General features: G+C 41.8%; 3 gene segments (V, D, J or C); 1 reads left to right on the top strand and 2 right to left on the bottom strand.

The window, feature by feature from the left end:
* Positions 1-520: 520 nt before the first annotated feature.
* On the top strand, positions 521-9,356 carry LOC119907727. The segment is given in 3 exon segments: positions 521-598; positions 7,785-7,836; positions 8,542-9,356. Coding segments are annotated over 3 exon segments (471 nt in total).
* Positions 9,357-9,904: 548 nt separating this feature from the next.
* Positions 9,905-10,483, bottom strand: LOC119907728. The segment is given in 2 exon segments: positions 9,905-10,212; positions 10,429-10,483. Coding segments are annotated over 2 exon segments (360 nt in total).
* Positions 10,484-21,607: 11,124 nt separating this feature from the next.
* Positions 21,608-22,112, bottom strand: LOC119908041. The segment is given in 2 exon segments: positions 21,608-21,951; positions 22,049-22,112. Coding segments are annotated over 2 exon segments (393 nt in total).
* Between the last annotated feature and the right edge of the window lie 843 nt (positions 22,113-22,955).

Here is a 22,955-nt window from a genome sequence, read left to right on the forward strand (position 1 = left end):
CCTGAGCAAGACACTTAACCTCTAGTTGCTCCCAAGGTGCGTCCTCTGACATGCTTTTGAGAAAAGCGTCGGCTAAATGAGTGATTACTTACGAAACAACACAGATGTGTTTTAGCCTATTTAAACACACTTTTATTGCAATCCCCATCTGCTGTCTCTGACAATCTGAAAGCGTTAGTTTCTTTGTTGTATGGTGATTTCTCCGAAATCCTGTTGGTCATGTATTGATAAGACGTTTAGAATAGTAAACGCGGGTCAGTCATTGTTTCAATGAAAAGTGACCAGTAGGTGTCACCGTGGAGACAGGTGTCGAAGTTTTTCGAAGCCTCGACACAATTCCGGCACAATTGCTTCAAACGTTTCAATGTTTCACAAAGCCTCGCTTTGCCCATCACTAATTTAAATCCCCTGTTTCCAATACATTTTGGCTCAATGTCAACATTCCTTTGAGTTGACATTGGGTCTTCTGGGATCATTGAGATCACCTGTTGCACAGGGTGTGGGAACTGACTCCTTAACAATGATTGAGAGCAGCTTGGTGATTCTCTTCTTGGCAAATCAGGGTGTGATGACGCCCATTCTTGAAGGCATAAGAGAGGTGGGCAACAGCACAGCCAGGGCTAGTGACAAAGCCTCGTGAAGATTTATAGGCTTTTTTTCTGATTGTAAGTGCTGCAAGAACTGTAGCCTACATGTTGCTACCTGCCACTATGTCTAAATAAGGTTTCAAAAAGTTTCCTTAAATCATCATTATCTGCTATAACAGCAAACCAGGCAGTCTAAGCTACAATAAAATGTGGTGTCCGAACAATAATGCTGCGATGACGTGTTGAGAAGAAATCCGCTTGACACGCGTCAAATGCACATATGTTATACACCACAAAAGAAAGCACACTGTAAAATACTTCACCTCTGGACCTCTGCAGTGGCACTGGCTGTTGCATTTGACACATGCTGCTGTGCATTCAGATGGCTGTCAAGCCTCCCCACCGCATTTTGAAATTGCTGATTTTGTCCAACCCACTTTTTGAAAGCATTTGTTAAAAATGTTCTGAAAAATAGGTTGTACCAAAAAATGTTACTTAAGAAATGAAAATGTTTTGAGAAAGGTTTATTTGCATTAAGAAAACATGCAATGAAATTTAAATATAGAAGAAACAAATGTGCACTGTTCAAACAAAGTAACTTAAGTTATAAAAAATGCCTTATACAGTATTCTGTATTCTATTTTATATTCATGAATTGTCCCTTCAGCTGAATTTTTTTGTTTCCCTTTAAATAAATAAAGACATTTCCACCATAAATTGGAGCAGAAAATGTCTCCAGAATGCAGGAAATTAAGTGTTTAATGCTTCAATTTTTGGGGGGAAGACCCCCAGACCCCCACTCATATATTTCAGATTTCTTCAAAATGGTGTTAAAAATCTTCTCGTCTTGTTGTTGTGCATCATCATGTCTCATGACCCAAAATGTATCATCATGCCCCAAATTTGAGCACTTGTGTCCCCCCACTTTTCAACACAAAGTGAAATGCACAGAACTGTTCATTGGGGAGACTAAACAACCACGACACAAACGCATGGCTCAACACTGAAGGGCCAACTCCTCAGGTCAAGACTCTGCAGTCTACTTACATCTGAAGGACAGAGGACACTCGTTTGAGGACCACCAGGTGCACATTTTAGACAGAGAGGATGGATGGTTTGAAAGTGGTGTCAAGGAAGCCATTTACACCAGGGTTGAGAAGCTGTCGCTGAACAGAGGAGGGGGTCTACGCCACCACTTATCCCCCACATACAATGCTGTCCTTTCATCACTTCCCAGGAAACTGAACAAGCGAAACCTTTTGGCCTCAGGTGAAGATGCCAATGATGTTGTTACCACAGCCAGGAGCACAAATGAACCAGCGGTATCGATGATCCTAGCTAACGACCCCACAGAGGTTAAATAGCTGAGTTTCCCTACCGATCAGTCAGAACTGAAGAAGTCTCTTGGATGAGAGACAAAACATTTTCCAGTATCTTCAGCCAAGTCCAGTTGCCTTGACTTTAACCTTCTTTGGATAACTATGACCTGGATGACTGAGAACCTTCACAGACATGTTATAGTTATAGTAGCTAGTTATAATTCTTCCATTTTTGAAAATGCTCCTTTACTGCTAAAGTTGATGTCCTGCACAATAGGTTTCAGTTGGATTTAAAGGGGCTATACGTAGTTTAAAAAAAATTAACAAATCACTTTTTCATTGCCTGTGGGTGAAGAGGTTGTAACCTCACACACAAAAACGATCCACTTACTGGGTTTTATTGTGACCTCTGAAGGCCAGTATGCCAGTTCCTATATGGAGGAAATCTGGAGGAAGACTCAGGGTTGGATTTTACGGAAATCCCTTGCTTTGATGCACTCTTGCCTCGTCTACTGACCCTGCGCTACGACACTGCAGCTACTGACATGAAGTTCAGCAAGTACCGGCCTCCTGGCAACCGCCAAACCCAGACTCGTACATCAGATTGCCAGACAGAGAAGTGTGATTCGTCCCCCCAGAGAACACGTCTACACCGCTCTAGTGTCCAATGGCGTCGTGCTTTACACCGCTGCATCCGACACTTTGCATTGCACTGGAGATGTAAGGCTTGGATGCAGCTGCTCGGCCAGGGAAAATCATTCCATGAAGCTTTCTACGCACTGTACTTGAGCTAATCCGAAGGCCACACGACGTTTGTAGGTCTATAGCTATTGACTCTGCAGAAAGTTGGCGACTTCTGCGCACTGTGCGCCTCAGCACGCAGTGACCCTGCTCTGTGATTTTATGTGGCCTACCACTTCATTGCTGAGTTTCTGTTGCTCCTAATCGCTTCCACTTTGTTATAATACCACTAACAATTGACTGTGGAATATTTGGCATTGAAGAAATTTCACAAATGTACTTGCATGGGTGGCAACCTATCACGGTACCACGTTTGAATTCACTGAGCTCCTGAGAGCGACTCATTCTTTCACACGTTTGTGGAAGCAGTCTAGGTGCTTGATTTTATGCACCAGTGGCCGTGGAAGTGATTGGATCACCTGAATTCAGTGATTCGGAGGGGGGTCCCAAAACTTGTCAATATATTGTATGTAAATACAGACAGAAACCATGCAAGAAGAGAAGATAAGAGCACATATGTTTTCCTTTCCTCTGAATCTTCAGGTAGTTCAATATACCCAGGATATCGTTTCATTATCTGGCTTCACTAAACCAAACAATCCGATCACATAAAAAAGGGCAGTGTTTGCAGCTGATGACCGATCGCAAACTTAGAAAAGCCCACTGGCAGCAGAGAGGCAAATTTTACCAACAAAGAGCAAAGTATAATATTAGACAAATACAAAGAAGTCAAACACATCCTCCAGGCTAAAAGCAACACAGCTGCAGTGTCCAGATGTTTGGCAAAAGTAACCATGGTGATGTACCGTGGTAAGAATTGAAGCAGCATTTTAGGAGTGAAAACCCAGGGTTACTCCTGAAGTTCCCTCGCTAAGCTCAAACCCTGCTTCGTAGTACAGGCCTCTACAGCGACCTCTGTTTCTGATGCCGGCGGCAGCTGATCATTTTGTCAGGCCTATTTGATGACCTGAGATGAGAACATGTTGTTATAGCTACTGTAGCGGCCTACTGCGTCCTGCTCAGAGGCACAGGATCATTTCTATTGGCAGAATGCCTTTATATGACATATTTGTTATTTATGTGTGTATTTATTGATATTCTGATTGTAAATTCATTATTGATTAACCCACATATGAACATGTGCTGACTTTTGATTTACTAGGCCAGATGTATCAGGGGAAACTGAAATGATGTAACTCGTATCAAAGCCGATGTTTAGGATCATTTTTATATCTAATCTGTCTTAATCCATGAAGGGAAACTCTTAGGACCAATGGGCAGACAGCCAGGGAGCAGTTTAGGGTTCAGGGCCTTACTCAGGGGCACCTTTGACTATGTGGACTTGAACCTGCAACCCTCCAGTTCCCAAGCCAAGTTCCCATGGAGTGAATTAATACTGCCCCTGTCCTATATCAGCCTCACATGTGACTGAAAGGAAGGGATAAAATATGTAAAACGTGTTTCTTGCTGACAGGAAGCCTCTCTGACTTTAATTGTTGTTGATAATAAGCGGGTGTGTCGACCAGTAAAAGACTTCCCTGAAGGCTGCTCTTGTGTATCCTCGCTCGTGGCTCCTCGGCTTCAAGGCTCTGGAACAGCCTGTCCAAGGAAATCAGGTCGGCTGATTCAATGAACTCCTCCCTTACAGAAAGCTGTTGTGATGGGCTTGTGAAGTGTGAGGTGACATCTGAGGCATTTGGTCCACAAACAGGTTGTTCAGTGACATGTACTGTATGAACTGTGGCCCAGAATCCATTATGTTTCTGAGCGTCAGTGTTTCTGCCACAGAAAACATTTGTTGCATTGCAGATATGGAGCTTCAGTGTGCTGAGATTTCAGTGTGATGTGTGGACGTTGATGTTTGATATATTGTGAATTTGGTTTGTGTCTCTACATCAGTGGAGCTGACTCTGCTGCTGTTTAAAACATCCTCATTGAGATTAACACACTTAAGACGCTGTACAGTAATTCAAAATGAATAATAACAAATGTTTCCCTCTGAAATTTAGTTTACCACATCGGTCTTATTGTGATTGTTGTTTTATAAGTGTGATCTTGACAGAAATACAGAAAACATAAGTAAAGACAACTGTCACATACTACACTAAAATAATAGAAAATCAATTTCTATTTTCAAATCTGAGCTTCTGTTAGTTTCACTCTGGTTGTTTAAAAAAAGCTTTTTATTTTTTCTGAAGGTTTCAAATTGACCTCAAACTGTCTTTGGGTTGAATTCATTCAGCAGAGTGAGGAGGATTCAGACTTAGACAATCAGGGCACACAGGGACAGTTCAGTCATTTATAGATCAAAGTGAAGATGAAAAAGCTTCCTAGCAAGTCAGAACAGATGTAAGTGAGAATCCCCAGGTGATCAGGAATGTTACAGTCCCTTCTTATGTATTTGTTGCCATTTAATTTCCCTTTTCCCATAAATTTTGGCTGAATGTCAGCGTTCCTCTGGGTTGATTAAAGGATCGTTCAGATCACCTGTTGCACAGGGTGTGGGGACTGACTCCTCAACAATGACTGAGAGCAGCTTGGTGATTCTCCTTTTAGTAAATGAGGGTGTGATGACGTCCATTCTTGAAAGCAAAAGAGAGGTGGGCAACTGCACACTCAGGGCTAGTGAAGTGCTGCAAGAACTGAAACCTACGTGTTGCTACCTGCCACTATGTCTAAATGATGTTTTAAAAAGGTTTCCTTAAATCATAAATATACAAACTGTGAGCAGTCTAAAAAAAAAAAAATTTCTTATCACTTTGATACCAATGAAAAATATGGATTAATGGGGTATTTAACTAACTGTTGACGTTCAAAGTAGGCTAATTAGCTTCTGTATGGACGGCCTCACTAATGTCACATTTTGCCTCATTAAATGGGCTTGTCTGTATCAGGAATATGCTCTTCTATAAATGTATCTTAAGAAGACTGACTGCAAACTGTCCCCTTTAGTTTTCAGTCGAGACTCTGGAACCGACAAAAGACCTCTGCCCGAGGATCTCAAGATATGTGCAGGTGGGTATGGGACTAAAAGGTCAGGGATATAACAGTGAGAGAGGCCACGAAGAGCTTTAAAGGTAATCAATAAAACTTTAAAGTCTATTCTAGTTCTGATATAAAGGCGTGTATTACACAAGACAGTAATGAGTCTCCACAAAATGTCCTATTTAGGGCAATAGAACTGAAACAGAGACTCTTAGCTTCATCCAGGGAGCCTGGTACAGATGACCAATACGGCCCTGAACTGATCCAGTGGAAATGTCTAAGCTGTGGGGACAGGACTGATGTGTGATAATGTGAAATACCAGCTTAAGAATGATCTGGATGATCCAGCGCTCACAGATGATGTCCTACTAGCTAAGACAAATGAAACAGCCAGCAGTGGGAGAGGCAGCAAAATGTGTCCCATTTGGTTCATTCCAGCAGTAAAACATTGTAGAATTGTTCAGGCAGACAGCTTTTGGATGCTTCTTCCTAAGATCGCTCAAATCGTGCTTCAAAAAGCTTTAACGCTAAAAGACGAGTTATTTTTTCCTTTAGTTTTATAATATTAGACAAACTGTCAGAGGTTTGTGGATCAGTGTCTGTGTCTGTCTGTATAAAGTATAGGGGTAGAAGATAGTAAAGGGATCTGTTTTTTGGACTTATGGTCGGCCACATTAATCAGTATATGTTCATATAGTTTATGTTTTCAATTCTGTGAATTTGTAATGTACTTCTACCTTCATGTTGTGTCAACTGTGTCAGATGGAGGTCAGAAGGATGTTTGCAGGAGAACAGGGGAACCAGGCTAAGCATGTGTTTGGAAATGAATATTTGGTGAGTGGACAGTGTTTGATACAAGTGAATTTAAAATGCAGTTAATTAATATACTGAAGGAAATTTAAGAGCCATCAGACAAGTTTGATCCTCTGCTTGCTGTTTTCAGTCAGCTGTGGTTTGTGGGTCCACAAGTCGTGTGTGTGTGTGTGTGTGTGTTTGTGTGTGTGTGTCCTCAGTGAACTGTATCAGTCTCTGCAGTAGCTTCCAGCTGCAGCAGTCAGTTCAGTTTCTGTTCAGTCTGACTGAGGGAGGTTTTTGTACGACGCTTTTTCACTGTGTGAACTCGTTGGTCACAGAGAACCAACGTGTGATCCTATGATAACTCTGACAGTAGTAAACTGCTGCATCTTCAGCCTGAACTCCACTGATGGTCAGAGTGAAGTCAGTCCCAGATCCACTACCTGAAAAACGACCTGGAATCCCTGACATTCTCTCGTTGGTGTTGCGAATGAGTAGTTTAGGAGTTTCTCCATCTTTCTGTTGGTACCAGTGTAAACAGTAAGCACTGCTACAGCCCCAAACCTGCTGACTGACCCTACAGCTGATGGAGACGGAGGCTACCAGAGCAGAGCTCACTGCTCCATACTGAGTCACTGTGATCTGGCCTCTGGACTCTGAGGATACAGAGACAAACACATAAAGCAGCGTCATGGTTTTGTGGGCTTCATTTCAGAGGGACGGATGTTCATAGAGGAGAGGAGTTTGATTCTCTGGACTTTACCTGTGAAGCAGCAGCAGAGGAGAGTCCAGATGAGGACGGAGACCAAAGTCATGTTTTTGATGAGGAGGATTTCTGTGGCTTCTGTTGTCATGAAGGACAGCTGTCAGTCATCCAGTGTTCAACTCTCAGGACTATAAAGTCTCCCAGAGCACTGGAGCATGGTGCTGCTGATGCAAAGTGGCTCTCTATGGAAATGCTCTGACTGACTCCAACAGGGACTTGGATTACTCTGATGATGCTGCTTCTCAATGGATCAATGCGTTTACCAGAGGATTGATTAGGAATGTGTCAGTGATCATTTTTATGGACATTTGCTTTGATGACTGCAGAAAGATTTTCTTTTACAACATCTTCTGTCTGCTTTCATTTCATTCTAGAGGGATCAATTTGACTTTCACACCAATGGAACAATATTTAAAATAAATAAATAAAAATGGGATTCATTCTGAACAACTGTGTCACTGTTTGATAAATATAACATGAAATAGTTCATTCTTTTAAAAACAGCAAGTGTTTTTGTTGAGTTTGTTGTGTTCAAAGTCAGAGAGCCGTGTCTCTCTACAGTGAGAGGTTTTTGTACGACGACTCAATCAGTTTGTATCACTGTGGTACACGTTCGGTGGAGGAACCAGACTGGAGTTTGGAAGTAAGTTTCTGCACAAATATTAAATATCGTATCATCAGCGAAGGTTTTAATTTCTGTGTCTGAACATTTGTAGTAGATATAAATTTCCTCTGGACTGATCTAAATCACTTTAAAGACTCAATCTTATTGTTCGTTTCTCCTGTTTAACCATGAAGCTGAACTCAAAGCAGCTTTACTGAACTTCTCTTTAAAGAACAACACTCGTACTTTAAAAATTATTCAGCCTTTAATTCTGCATTTTAAACTGTTTAGAAGTTGAGTTAAAATTATTTTGAATAGTGTGAATGAAGATAAAAATGTTTCCAAATCTCTGATCTTCTAAAATGGCTCAAATTGTCTTTTACCTTCAGTTTGAAATAATGTTGACAGTTCTCTGATGCTGTTTTTAAATCTGTCTGAGGAACAGGTTACCTGTGGTCGTCAGGTATTTTGGGCTGATAATGTCCTTTAACAGTGGATCTCAGTATCTTTTGCCCTTTTGAGAGTTTTGACAGTAAATATGTTTTTTGTATTTCCAAATTTAAAACCTGGTTGTTTTATTTCCAGTACAGTTTGATATCTTTCAGCTCATATGAGGACTCTTTCTGTGCTGATATGCATGAGAGGTTTCTTAAAGGAAGTGAAACAATGTGTGAGTGAGTGACTGGTGGAGCAGAAACCAGCTGTGTGGTCCCCGTGCTCTAAGCCGATTGGTTCTTCTCCTAGGTGATGCCCGTCCCACCCTGACGGTGCTGCCCCCCTCCAGCGAGGAGCTGCAGCAGGGGAAGGCCACGCTCATGTGCCTGGCCAACAAGGGCTTCCCCTCAGACTGGAGTCTGGCCTGGAAGGTGGACGGCAGCAGCAGCAGCAGCAGCAGCAGCAGCAGCTGGGAGGAGAGCAGGAGCCCCGGGGTGCTGCAGAAGGACGGCCACTACAGCTGGAGCAGCACCCTGAGGCTCTCTGCAGACCAGTGGAGGAAGGTGGGCTCTGTGACCTGTGAGGCCACCCAGGGCTCCCAGACTCCGCTCTCAGAGACACTGAGGAGAGACCAGTGTTCCCAGTCCTGACCTGACTCACTGGGACTCTGCTACTGGTTTTCCTCTGCTCCTGCTCTCACTCTGCACTCTGGAACTGTCTCTCTCTTTTATTTCACATCTTTCAACAGCAAGATTTACTAGCTTGTTGCACTGTTTCAATATTATTTCAGTGTTTCCAGATAATAAAGACCTCTTCATCCAATCAGCTGTTTTCAGGTTTATTATTATCAAAGTGTCTTAATAAATGTTCTCTTCATGGTGTCAGTGACTGTTTCACATCCAGAGAACAACAGTTTAACATCATAATATATTTCTAAAGTTACAGTATATTGAGAGATTTTAAAGTCAGACATAACTCCTCATTATATTTTGATTAGTACAAACCAGTGATGGTCGTAGAATTCCATATTTTTTCACAATCAATTTGAATTCATTCATGATTGTAAAACAGTTCCTGCTGTCGTTACAGATTTTTCTGTAATAATAAACCTTTTTGGAACAAAATCCCTGGTAAAACTGTCTTAATGGTAATAACTTTAATCTTGTAATTGTTTGTGTATCCAAAGAACCTTTTCACTTTAATAAAACTAAAGATGATAAAAGGAAATAATTCAAATGTTGCTGATTTATTTACTCCATGAACCTTTTGGTTCCATTATGAAATAAATGTGTTTGCTGGAATAAAAAACACAAATTAAGTTATTTATACATGTTGTTATAGACATGATTTGTCATTTTGATTAGATGAATGAAATTAGATTTTATTGAGATGATATTTCGTTAAGTATGTTGAAGTTCCTATGAAAAATTGTAAGATATAAAATCATAAAAATTTACAATTTTAGTGTTATGATACTCTGTGAATTTCAGAAGAATAGTTCAATTAGATTATAAATGTTTGGCTTAAATACAAAATATTTAGTGTTGAAATGTTTAAAGTGTTGTTATTATTGTCTAAAAGTTTTTTTATAAACCTCTGTTTTAGTTTCAGTGCAGCTGTTGAGTCAGATCAGTTCCTCTCCAGCTGAGGGAGGTTTTTGTACGACGTTGTATCACTGTGTGAACGGTGTGCTCCAACCCTGCTGACAGTAGTAAACTCCTGAATCTTCAGCCTGAACTCCACTGATGGTCAGAGTGAAGTCAGTCCCAGATCCACTTCCACTAAAACGATCTGGAACTCCAGACTGACGGGTTGTAGCTGCATAAATCAGGAGTTTAGGAGCTTCTCCAGGTTTCTGAAGGTACCAGTGGAGGGAGCTACCAACACTTGTACTGGTTTTACATTTGAGAGAGACAGCCTGTCCTGGAACAGCAGACTGAGATCCAGGAGACTGAGTCAGGATGATTTGTCCTGATGAACCTGGAAAAGATGAAAAAGAGGAGAAGGGTTATTGAGAGAAATCCAGCTTGGAGAAAGATGATCAGCATCCAAACAGAAGAGTCTCATTTCTTTAAGATGGAGAACAGATGGAAGAAGGTAAATGCTGCTTGTTTCAGTGTTTCTCCATCACAGCAGAACATCATTGTGGTGAAGCTGGTTGCATCCTGAAGCAAAGTTTTCAGAAGAGAGTCTCACCCTGAACAAGGAGCCCCAGGGTGGCCAGCAGTAGAATCAGTGACATCATCATTGTGCTGCCGGCGTGTCAGTGGCTCTGAAAGGCCTGGACAGCCACTGATCAACACTGGCCTCTTAACGGCTGGGAGCAGAGAGGCAGGACAGATATGCAAACACACAGAGTCAGTGAACTGTAGCTGTCCTCAACATATCATGCTGTTTCCTCCTCACTGCTGGGACAGCTGCCTCACAAACAGGCTATATTTGTGACATGAAAGAACCAAGTTAGAAATTTTTCAAATCAAACTTCTGAAGGTTTTAAATTGACCTCAAACTGTCTTTGGGATGAATTCATACAGCAGAGGGAGGAGGATTCAGACTTAGACAGTCAGGGCACACAGGGAATGTTCAGTCATTTATAGATCAAAGTGAAGATGAAAAAGCTTCCTGGCAGGTCAGAACAGATGTAACTGAGAATCCCCAGGTGATCAGGAATGTTGCAGTCCCTTCTTATGTATTTGTTGCCATTTAATTTCCCTTTTCCCATAGATTTTGGCTGAATGTCAGCGTTCCTCTGGGTTGATTAAAGGATCATTCAGATCACCTGTTGCACAGGGTGTGGGGACTGATTCCTCAACAATGATTGAGAGCAGCTTGGTGATTCTCATTTTTAGTAAATCAGGGTGTGATGACGCCCATTCTTGAAAGCATAAGAGAGGTGGGCAACTGCACACTCAGGGCTAGTGACAAAACCTTGAGAAGTTTTTTTAAATAATAATAATAACAACAACAATATAAATATTATAATACTAATTTCATGGCACTCAAGGTCACCTTACAACAAGAAGCAAAAGTATGTACATATCATCATAAAAATATAGCATAAAAAATAAAAGGAAAATGAAATTTAAAACATCAACAGTCACAATGGGAATTGGTGTTGTATATTATTCCAGTGAGTATGGTAGTTTAAAAAGATTTGAGCGCAGTTTGTAATAGAGTCCAGAATGCAGTGTCAAAAGCTGCTGTGAGGTCCAGGAGGATCAGAATGGACAGTAAAGGACTGGGATCTTCTGCACGGAGGAGATCGTTGGTGATGTTAATCAGGGTAGTTTCTGTGCTATGTTTGCAGATTGGAATTTTTACCAGGAGACTGTTTTTGTTGAGGTGGGTCTGTAGTTGAGATGCAACAACTTTTAGGAATAAATCGAACAGAATTTTCGACTTTTTTACTAGGGTTATGGGGATTGGATCCAGATGACATGTGGAGTTACTGGATTTTTTAATAGTTTCAGAAATGTGACTTTCAGTTTGAAGGCTGAAGTCACAGAATACAGTGGCAGAGGTAATGAACTCCCTGATTGTGGGTTGGTCTGCACTGTGTTTACAGAGGCAAGATGGTCATGTATTGCAGTGATTTTTGAGTTCATTTTAAAGGTTATTGTATATTAGTTTCCGGTGGTTTGAGTAGTTTTTTTTACTGTGGAGAAGAGGGTCTTGGCATTCCCTTCACCTGCCGCGATGATGTTTGCACAGTATGAGTTTTTGGATGTTGAAAGAGTGTTTTTCTATAGCAGTATATGGTCATTGTATCTGTTTATGTACTGCAAGTCCAGTCTTTTTGTAGAGCCTCTCCAGGCAGCGTCCTATGGCCGTAAGCTGACGCAGTTCAGATGTGTACCAGGGAGAAGTATGGGTAAATGAGACAGTCCGTGTTTTTAGAGGGGCTAAAGTGTCCAGAGCAGAAGATAAGCTGTCATTGTAGCAGTCCATTAGATCCAGAGTTGAGGTGGTGGGCGGTGGAGCTGGGTTTGATGTAATTAAACTGATAAGGCTTTCTGGGTGCACATGTCTATGTTTCAATATGTTATGACACAATGGGCCTTTACTGAGCCGTAAGTTGGTGTTGAACAGTACAGCTTTATGGTCAGAGATGGGTAGCTTGGCAGATGGGATGTTATAGGGTAAGATGCCAGAACTATAGACTAAGTCCAGAATGTGGCCCTTGGTGTGTGTTATGAAGTTTAGATATTGTTTTAGCTCAAAGCACTCTAACATTGATTTAAAATCTTTTGTGAGTAGTAGTAACAGCCAGCAGTTCAAAGGAACACTGATCAGGTAAACAGGTTGGTGTTAGTTTTATACACTCATGATAGATCAGCACAAGGCTGCCTCCCCTACCCCCAGAGCGTGGTTTGGATATGTAGGTGGAGCTGCTGAGTTTAGATGAAGAAAATCATTTTGTGGCTGCCATGTTTCTGTGAGACATAAAAAATCCAGTTTGTGACCTGTGATGAAGTCATTCACTAGCGGGGCTTTATTGACAATAGAGCGGATGTTGAAGAGAGCAAACTTATGGCAGGTCCAGTGTGTATGTGTGTGTGTAGGTGATTTGGCTAGTGGAGTTAGAACGTTGAAGTCTACACACCGTGTACTGTGTAGGCGGGTTTCCCTGTGCTTAATAACAGTCTGTGTGAGTAAACTGGAGTGGTGTAATGACAGATGAGGCCAGGAGGGGGCTGTAGCCGGAGTAAGTGTACTCTGAGCTGGCAGTGAGACATGAGGAAGATACCTGTAAGGGGTGTGTAGTCATTCCCGTGAAGCGGACTGTACAGCGTGCTGCCAGTTAGCCACTAGTCAGTCTTTAAAGGGAGGAACGCTCCCAAAACAAGTTTAAATTTTCTATAATACCGATATTGTGTGCTCTGCAGGTGGAGTTTAACCAGGTGTGGAGGCTGAGGATTGTGGAGAAGCACCCTGCTCCACGGTTCAGTTTGGGAATAGGACCAGAAATAAAAACGGAAAATAAATACTTTCCACATGTACTTAAAAAGCTCATAAGGTCATTAAAATCCTTTTTGGTCAGCTCTTTGTCCCCACATGGACAATCACTCCGTGTATGGTGGGTGGAAGTGAGCTCAGCAGCCCCAGGAGCTCATCCAAGAGGGTAGGGACTGTGGCTCCAGGAAAGGAGTTGTTGCATTAAAGAAGTTGTTGCATTAAAGAAACGGATGTTCCTGATTATGGAGCAGAAAAGGGGACGAGGGGATAAGAGTTGCAGATTTTTGGAGCGGGACAGCACAGAATCAACTTCCTCAGTATGTGTTGACAGAGGATGGGACTTGTGGACAGGCAAATGTTGTGTTGAGGGAGCAAGGTGTGACCTGAGAAAGGGATTTCCTGCTGTCAGAGAGCAGGGATGGCCTCCAGACCCTCTCTGCACAGCCTCCCTGAGGATCCCACACCGGGAAGCACAGGTTCTTGACTGGGATGGTGGTCCATAATCAGACCGAGGACCCAGCCGAGCACCACTAGCTGGAGGGAAGGCCGCAGGGTCAGCAGGCATCGTCCGTAGACCGGGGTCATTATCGGGACATGCTGGGCCCAAAGGTGTATCCGCTGTGTGTACCGGAGTGTTGTGAGACAGGGACAGGAGAGGCTTATCCGCCCCGTCCACTTCTCTCTTGCGTCCATAGACCACCACAACCAAGTTGACTGGTGTTTTGGTGTCGAGCAGGATGAGAGCCGTGGGCAAGTAGAGGGATCCCACAGCATTGTGTTTTGGATGGCGGCATTGAGGGAGGCAATCTGTTTGGTCTGTGCTGAAGCCACTTCCATGAAGCCGGTCAGAAGGGAGTGTTTTTTCTGGAGTTCCTCAGATAGCCGTCGGATGTCTTTTCTAAGGTCAGTAATCTTTTTGTTTGCTTCAGCAAGTAGAATGGAGTCCTCACAGGGTATTGTTGGCATGGTTGCTTTTGGTTTGCTAGCAACCGTAGTATGGCTGTGTGGAGCTGCTGTAAGCTACTAGGCTAGCTCATGTGTATGGATACTATCTTAGCTCACTTTCTCTACATTTACTCATTTAGCTGACGCTTTTATCCAAACCAATTACAATTGCTATATATGTCAGAGGTCGCACACCTCTGGAGCAACTAGGGTTAAGTGTCTTGCTCAGGGACACAATGGTGGATGGGTCACAGTGGGGGACTAAACCTGGGTCTCTCACACCAAAGGTATAGTCTTATCCATTGCGCCGTCACCACCCCGTAGACTAGAACTCCACTCTAGACCAAAACTTTCTGTGTTGCTTCTTGCTGGGTTGGTAGTTTACTGACAACTTCAGCTCGTTGAAGTTGCTCCAGGGGCAGGTGAAGAACGCAGCAAAGCTCTCAATGTTTCAGCCTGATAAGTACAGTCGGTCTCCTCACAGTCGTCTCAGCTATCTCTCATCCTAATAATGATGATAATACACCAGACAGGGGTATTGTGCTTTTTTCTGAGTGTAACAAAATAATATTTGAAGTGCTGCAAGAACTGTAGCCTACATGTTGCTACCTGACACTGTCTAAGTAAGCAAGTAAAGTTACCTTTCACAGATAAAAATCACAAAGTGCTTCACAATAAAATGTAAAACAATACAACATACTAAAATACAATGCATAAGAAAATTTAAATACATATGGAAAACATAGATCAAAAACCATAAAAACTCCTCGTCTAACTAAAAGCCTGCTTGAATAGCAGCGTCTTCAGTTGCATTTTAAAAGAATCAACAGCATTAAGACAACGTAGAAAGGGAGGCAATGCATTCCACAGCCTAGGTGCCACTGCTTGAAATGATCGATCCCCCCTGGTTTTAAAAGGAGTGTGGGGAACCACTAACAACCCCTGACCTGATGACCTCAGGCTACGGGTCGGAGTATGAAGCTGTATCAACTCCGATATGTAGGGAGGAACTTGACCGTGCAGGGCTCTAAAAGTAAGAACCAGGATTTTAAATTGAATTCTATACTGGACTGGTAACAAGTGAAGTGCTGCTAAAACAGGTGTGATGTGTGCTCTTTTATTAATGTGAGTTAAAAGCCTTGCAGCAGAGTCTAAATGATGTTTAAAAAAGTTTCCTTAATCATAAATATCTGCCGTGACAGCAAACTGTATGAAGGCAGTGTGGTGTACAATGTATGTGCATTTGACTCATAACAGTTAAAAATAGCACTGTAGCAGCGGGACAGAGGGTCAGTGACCTCCTAAGGGGAGAGTAGTGATTGATGGTTATGTAGGGACTGAACCCTTCTATTCTTAGATATCATGTGACGTCACACAGTGGTCGCAGCGCCATCTGTAGGACCGAGTACCAAAATGCCGTCTATCTGCTGTGCTGTGGGCTGTGATAACAGCAAATCTAAAAGTAATGGATTACCATTTTACAATATCCCCAAAAACCCTGAGCGTCGTGAGAAATGGATTGCTGTTATCAGGAGGGATCACTGGACTCCTACAGAACACTCCAGGCTGTGCAGTGAGCACTTTATTTCGGGTAAGTAAGTATCGCTAAGCTAACGTCAGCATTAGCAAACATTAGCTATCCTAACATTAGCACCAGATCCATAATGATGAACGTGTTCAGACTAATTAAAATAGGTAATCTATGTCGATGGCTTTGCAGACAAATTTAAATTTCTATAATCTATATCCAATGTTCGAGTAATTATTTCAAATTAGGTAATGTCATTGTGTTGTTTGTGTCTCATAACACTGCAGGCAAGAAAAGCAATAATCCTCTGAGCCCCGATTACGTGCCAAGTCTGTTTGCATACCTGTCACCTGAGCACCGCCAAAAAAAAATCAATTGCCACAAGAAATTTGAACAAACCCAAGCTGTCAAAAGGAAGAGAAGGTCTACCCAGGACGATCTGACAACGTCACACTGTGATAACAGTAACGTTATTGACATGGACATTAACTGCTGTGACAGCGTTCCTGAGAGCGGGCAGAGTGGGGAACACAGCTACTGTAAAGACCCCATCGATACTGAGAGCAGTGTAGCATGCTCCAATGAAGCCTGCCAAGCAGCTGTAAAGAAACTGACTGAAGAGTGTACCAGATTGAGGTCTATCAGCTTCGGGACAGGGTAAGAAGGTCATCTTTCCAGCAGGAGGCCTTCAAGGACAATGATGACATGGTGCAGGACTTAACTGGACTTCCATCCTATGCCAAGATGATGGTCATCTTTACCTTCTTGTCAGGATACCTAAAGGGGGGGCCTGGGATCTCTCCTTTTCTCTGCTTTTTAATGACTCTAATGAGAATGAGATTGAATTTACCACTGCACTTCCTCACATACATATTTCTTGTATCAAAGCCTACTGTAAGCCGTATTTTTAATAATACACTAAATATAATGTACAGTAGGTTGTCTTCATTCATAGTGTGGCCCATTAAGGAACAGATTCAAATTAGTTTACCCATGTGTTTCAAAAACAGTAGTTACAGAAATTGTACTTCCATAATAGATTGCTTTGAAGTTTTCATTGAGAAGCCTAAGAACACGAGAGCCCGAGCACAAACATATTCACAGTATAAACATCATAATACTGTGAAGTTTTTGATATCAATAACTCCACAGGGAGTCATATCATTTGTGTCTACTGGTTGGGGGGGGCGAACAAGTGATAAGCACATAACCCAAAACTGCGGCTACCTGGAACATCTGTCACCTGGTGATGTGGTCCTAGCAGATCGAGGGTTTACCATAAAAGATGCCGTGGGCTTGTACAGTGCTCATCTCAAAATACCTGCCTTCACTAAAGGGAAACAGCAACTGCACCCAAGTGAACTTGAGACTACGAGGGGACAAGCAGCTGTTCGGATTCATGTAGAACGTGTCATTGGTCTCGTGAGGAACAAGTACACAATCTTACAAAGTACAATACCCATCTCTCTTTGCCAGACTACAACTCCAGGAGAGCTTACATCTCTTGACAAGATGGTCAGAGTCTGCTGTGCTTTGTGCAACATTTGCCCATCTGTAGTGCCTCAGAATAGAAAATTTAAGTGTAACACAAAATATGAACTGTTTTTGTATTTTGTAACTTTATTTGCTATAAAACAAAACAGCTGGCAGTAAAATACATAGCTCTTATTCATCTTTACTATTTCATACCAATCAGTTCATAACAATGAATGTTATGTTGAAAGGATATTTAAGCGAATAAAAGATGAAACCGATTAATCAAAAACTAAAGCAATACTACACTTTTTTTCTGCACTCCACACATTTCCATGTCTTTGGTACCCTGCTCAATTTAAGGCAAGACCTGTGAAAGTGCTTCCGCCTACACTGTCCAGATGTGCAGGTGATGTCATCTGTGTCACAAGGTTTACCGCAGTAGCATCCCATTTCAGGTGGCTGTTCTGTGGTTGCCCTGTCTGTATGAGAATGCCGTGGTGCTGTATACCATTTCCCCAGCAGCTCTGGAAGTACTCCGGTTTTGATGAATTCAGCCACTTTGAGGTAGGCGTTAGGGAAGAAAACAGGATCATACTGGATCCGCTGAATGAAAAACTCCTGCGGTGTCCATACCATGAAATCGCAGTAACTCACAGTGGCCACATGCATTTGAACTTGCAATTGATACATGAACTTGTGGTCTGTCCTAAGTGACATTGTCCCATCCTCTCTGAGGCCTAAACAGAATGATGCGTGTTTGCAGCTTTCAGCGAGTGAGCAGTCCCTGCTGTTGAATGGGCATTTTATCTCCAGCACGCCATCACCATGGCAAGTGCATGTTACCATGCCGTCAGGTGATGCTCCAATCCAGGGGAGGTCTGGGTGGATGATGAACCCTGATGCATGAACCTGGAGGTATATACAGTATAATGATAAACTGTGTACAGATATTGATAGGATGTAGATATTGGGCTGGGCAATAAAACAATAATGATAATTATCACACACTTTTTCTCAATAACAATATAACAAATGTATTCAATAAATGTTTGATTTAATTCATTTGAATCACAAAGAAATTAGCACTTTTACTTACTTTGCATTAATATTTTTTAAGAAAAGGAACTCAAAAAGATTTTACTTAATTTTACTAAAACACATTTGTTGAAAAAAGATTGTATCATAATAATTTTGAATGTTCTGCCTCAGATTTGTGAAGTGATCCACGGTTTGTCATCAAGTGTTTCTCACATTCTAACCATAAAAATATAGTTTAGAACCACAATTAACCACCTGGTTTCTTCAACTTTCACTCTGGAGCAAAAATCAGCCTTTAAGCTCGAAAGAAATAATAATTTGACATGACATGACACATTCTCATGAGAATAATCAATATTTAATGAAATGTGATGTGTCTATATCGCCCAGCCCTATGAACATATCATTCATCTCTTAGTTGTTGATGGACCTGGAAGTCTTCGTGGTGGTCTTGCGTCATAGCGACATAGCTTGCCCTTGCTCTTCCCTTGAAAAAAATTGAAATATAAACAGTTTATTACATTGTATTGTATTTGTCTGAATGACATTTAATGCCTATCAACATTTAGCTAAATTTGTTGCACTCTGACCACTCATAAATGCCTTTGCTTATAATTTGCTTGTAATCTGATTCTTCTCATTGACTTGAATAGCTAAACTGGTTACATCATGGCTACACAAATCCAACCTGCATGTTTAATTGTGCTTTACTCTACGCACCTTGTTGCCTCAGTGGAAAACTGAGAAGAGAGCGGATAGCAAATCCTTTTGATCAAGGATACGGGTTTGTTTGCTTTGGCTGCCTCGCAGAATACCGACGCTGTGACTCTTCCTGCCCTCTGATCAAACCATACCCTACTTTTACTCTGCTCCCTGGTCTCCTCCTCAACTACCAAACACTGGAAACGTTAGTTTGTTCATTAGTTAGTTGACTTGTCATGAATTTCAACTTCACAGGCAGAAATAATTTTACTAGTGATTACTTTGATTTTCAACTGAAGAGATTGACAAATGGAAATATTAACACCAACCTGTTTTTATAATATTTACCTGTTACTATGTCAGATGTAGGTTATCAAAGACCTTGGAAGTCTCAACCAGTAGTGTGGGCAGGTCTACCTCTAGCCAGGTGCTTGAATATAAGGTTGACAAAGGAGTGGGCAAGTCCAGCTGCATCACCTTTGGCGTGTACCTACAGTGGTGGAAGATGTGCCCAGATATTTGACTTAAGCAAAAATATGCTGTGACGTGAAACTTCTGCAGTAAAATGTATACTTAGACTAATGAATAAAAAGTATAAGCCTCAATATACTTCATTAAAGTATACGTCATGGTTTTGGATGTATTTAATTCCATTTCACCACTGTGTACATGTGGGAGTGGCCCTCAATGACAGAAAGGATGGCACTTTTCTTTGGCTTAGACTCTTGCTTCTCACTCTGATGAAGCATCTCAAAAAACATCCTGCATTTTCATCTGATGGTCTAATATCAGGAAAACCGGCCTTGAACATGACGGGGCTCTCGGTTATGACAGAAATTGATGTTTTGGATCTCTGCATATTGGACATCTCTGACAGACGCCGTGCTTGGCTGTGCCCATGCACAGGGCGTCTGGGTGCAAGCCTGCCCATCCCTGATATCAACAGCAGCCAACACACAATACAGCAGAGCTGATGCATGTGAGCATACCTCTCCTAAACCTGCCTTACAGGTACAATGAGCCATTAAAACAGTCCCATCATCCTGTACTGTGATCCAGGGGTGTGTTGGGGTTACACTGAGGCTTTGTGAATTCTTCACCTGCAAATTTTAACCAGAAGTTCACAAACTACATGTTAGCTCGCTAGATTAAAACATGTAGTTTAAAATGGGGACATGATGTTATTCTAGACATCTAGCAAAAGCTATATTTACAGTAGTGGTTGATTTATGTTATGTTGCTATTTTTCTTGAGTAACGTTAATGTTAATATCACTTGAATAAAACACTGCCACTTACCCTTCCTGTGATCAAGAACATTTTCTTCATCTCCAGATGATGAATTTTGGGATCATTAACCCATCCTGAGGTGAAGTAGCGGTAGGCTTCGGTGCTTTTAAACGCCTTGAGGGATGGATTGTGGACGAGGTAAATGTAAATATCAGCAAACATCAAATTTGGCAGGTTTTTGCTAGACTTTAGTGGAGTCAGCAGTTCACTGGACAGTAGATATGGATCGAAACCTAACGTATCAACCTTCTTCAAATACCGTTGCTTTTCAGCGGTGGTGAGGTGTGCTATTTTAGTGTGCGACATCATTCATTCTAACGAAGGAGGGGCTGCGCAGCGGTCCTAAAGATGGCGTCCTACCAGATACCTAAACACACCCTACATAAGCGATGTTTGATGTACAGAGAGACAGAGTGGCCATCGGGCTGGGTCACTCTCCAAGCTGCTGCAGAGCTTGTAATTGATGCTGAACTCCTTGATGTAATAAACTTTTATGATCAAGAACAGTGTCAAGCGGATTTCTTCTCAACACATCATCGCAGCATTATCGTTCGGACACCACAGCAGTCTAAACTACAATTCGTGCTTGATGACCAGCGGTGTCAAGCACATTAACTCAGAGTGTGCACGTTCAGTCAGTCAGTGTCGTCCCTCAGACAGCATCACGACCCAGAAGGTTATCCGTGACTTACGGTTCACGTGTCATTCACGAGTTAAACATTTGCATAAGTGGCTCGAAACGGTTGCCTAAACAATCTTACCTGCTGATCCCACAGCTGTTCACAACTCCTCCCTTGACAAGGAGAGTGCATTTTAAACTGGCATAACACAGATCTCAAATCATGCTTCAAAAAGCTTTAACGCTATAAGACGAGTTATTATTTTCCTTTAGTTTTATAATATTAGACAAACTGTCAGAGGTTTGTAGATCAGTGTCTGAAGCGTCTGTCTGTATAAAGTGTAGGGGTAGAAGATAGTAAAGGGATCTGTTTTTTGGACTTATGGTCGGCCACATTAATCAGTATATGTTCATATAGTTTGTTTTCAATTCTGTTAATTTGTAATGTACTTCTACCTTCATGTTGTGTCAACCGTGTCAGATGGAGGTCAGAGGGATGTTTGCAGGAAAACAGGGGAACCAGGCTAAGCATGTGTTTGGAAATGAATATTTGGTGAGTGGACAGTGTTTGATACAAGTGAATTTAAAATGCAGTTAATTAATATACTGAAGGAAATTTAAGAGCCATCAGACAAGTTTGATCCTCTGCTTGCTGTTTTCAGTCAGCTGTGGTTTGTGGGTCCACAAGTCGTGTGTGTGTGTGTGTGTTTGTGTGTGTGTGTCCTCAGTGAACTGTATCAGTCTCTGCAGTAGCTTCCAGCTGCAGCAGTCAGTTCAGTTTCTGTTCAGTCTGACTGAGGGAGGTTTTTGTACGACGCTTTTTCACTGTGTGAACACAGCTTGACTGTTGATATAATGATAACTCAGACAGTAGTAAACTGCTGCATCTTCAGCCTGAACTCCACTGATGGTCAGAGTGAAGTCAACTCCATTCCCTGCTCCACTTCCACTGAATCTGGAGGAGATTCCAGAATATCTGTCTGATGTATAGTAGATCAGAAGTTTAGGAGCTTCTCCAGTTTTCTGATGGTACCAGGCCAGGTGGTATTGTGAACCAGAGTACTGAGCAACCTTTGGACTGGCCTTACAGTCAATAGTGACAGTCTGACCCAGCTGCACTGATTTGGCTGCTGGCTGAGTCACGACAACATTTTGTCCAACAGACCCTGAGGAGAGAGAAGAAACACTGGACATGAGATGGTGAGGTGAAACTCAGCTACACTCCAAATGATTTTCACATCACAGAAAAATGATTTTCCTCACCCTGAGTGAAGCAGAGGAGAGTCCAGATGAGGACGGAGACCAAAGTCATGTTTTTGATGAGGAGGATTTCTGTGGCTTCTGTTGTCATGAAGGACAGCTGTCAGTCATCCAGTGTTCAACTCTCAGGACTATAAAGTCTCCCAGAGCACTGGAGCATGGTGCTGCTGATGCAAAGTGGCTCTCTATGGAAATGCTCTGACTGACTCCAACAGGGACTTGGATTACTCTGATGATGCTGCTTCTCAATGGATCAATACGTTTACCAGAGGATTGATTAGGAATGTGTCAGTGATCATTTTTATGGACATTTGCTTTGATGACTGCAGAAAGATTTTCTTTTACAACATCTTCTGTCTGCTTTCATTTCATTCTAGAGGGATCAATTTGACTTTCACACCAATGGAACAATATTTACGTAAAAATGGGATTCATTCTGAACAACTGTGTCACTGTTTGATAAATATAACATGAAATAGTTCATTCTTTTAAAAACAGCAAGTGTTTTTGTTGAGTTTGTTGTGTTCAAAGTCAGAGAGCCGTGTCTCTCTACAGTGAGAGGTTTTTGTACGACGACTCAATCAGTTTGTATCACTGTGGTTGACTTTTGGTGGAGGAACCAGACTGGATGTTGGAAGTAAGTTTCTGCACAAATATTAAATATCGTATCATCAGCAAAGGTTTTAATTTCTGTGTCTGAACATTTGTAGTAGATATAAATTTCCTCTGGACTGATCTAAATCACTTTAAAGACTCAATCTTATTGTTCGTTTCTCCTGTTTAACCATGAAGCTGAACTCAAAGCAGCTTTACTGAACTTCTCTTTAAACGTTCCATTTAATTTGTGAAATGTGAACAGCTTGAACTGCAGCAAAGATTAAAGAACAACACTCGTACTTTAAAAATCATT

The sequence above is a fragment of the Micropterus salmoides genome, unplaced genomic scaffold, assembly GCF_014851395.1.
Source record: "Micropterus salmoides isolate LMB-PRFRI ecotype aquatic unplaced genomic scaffold, ASM1485139v1 Ms_hic_scaffold_17, whole genome shotgun sequence".
Lineage (NCBI taxonomy): Eukaryota > Metazoa > Chordata > Actinopteri > Centrarchiformes > Centrarchidae > Micropterus > Micropterus salmoides.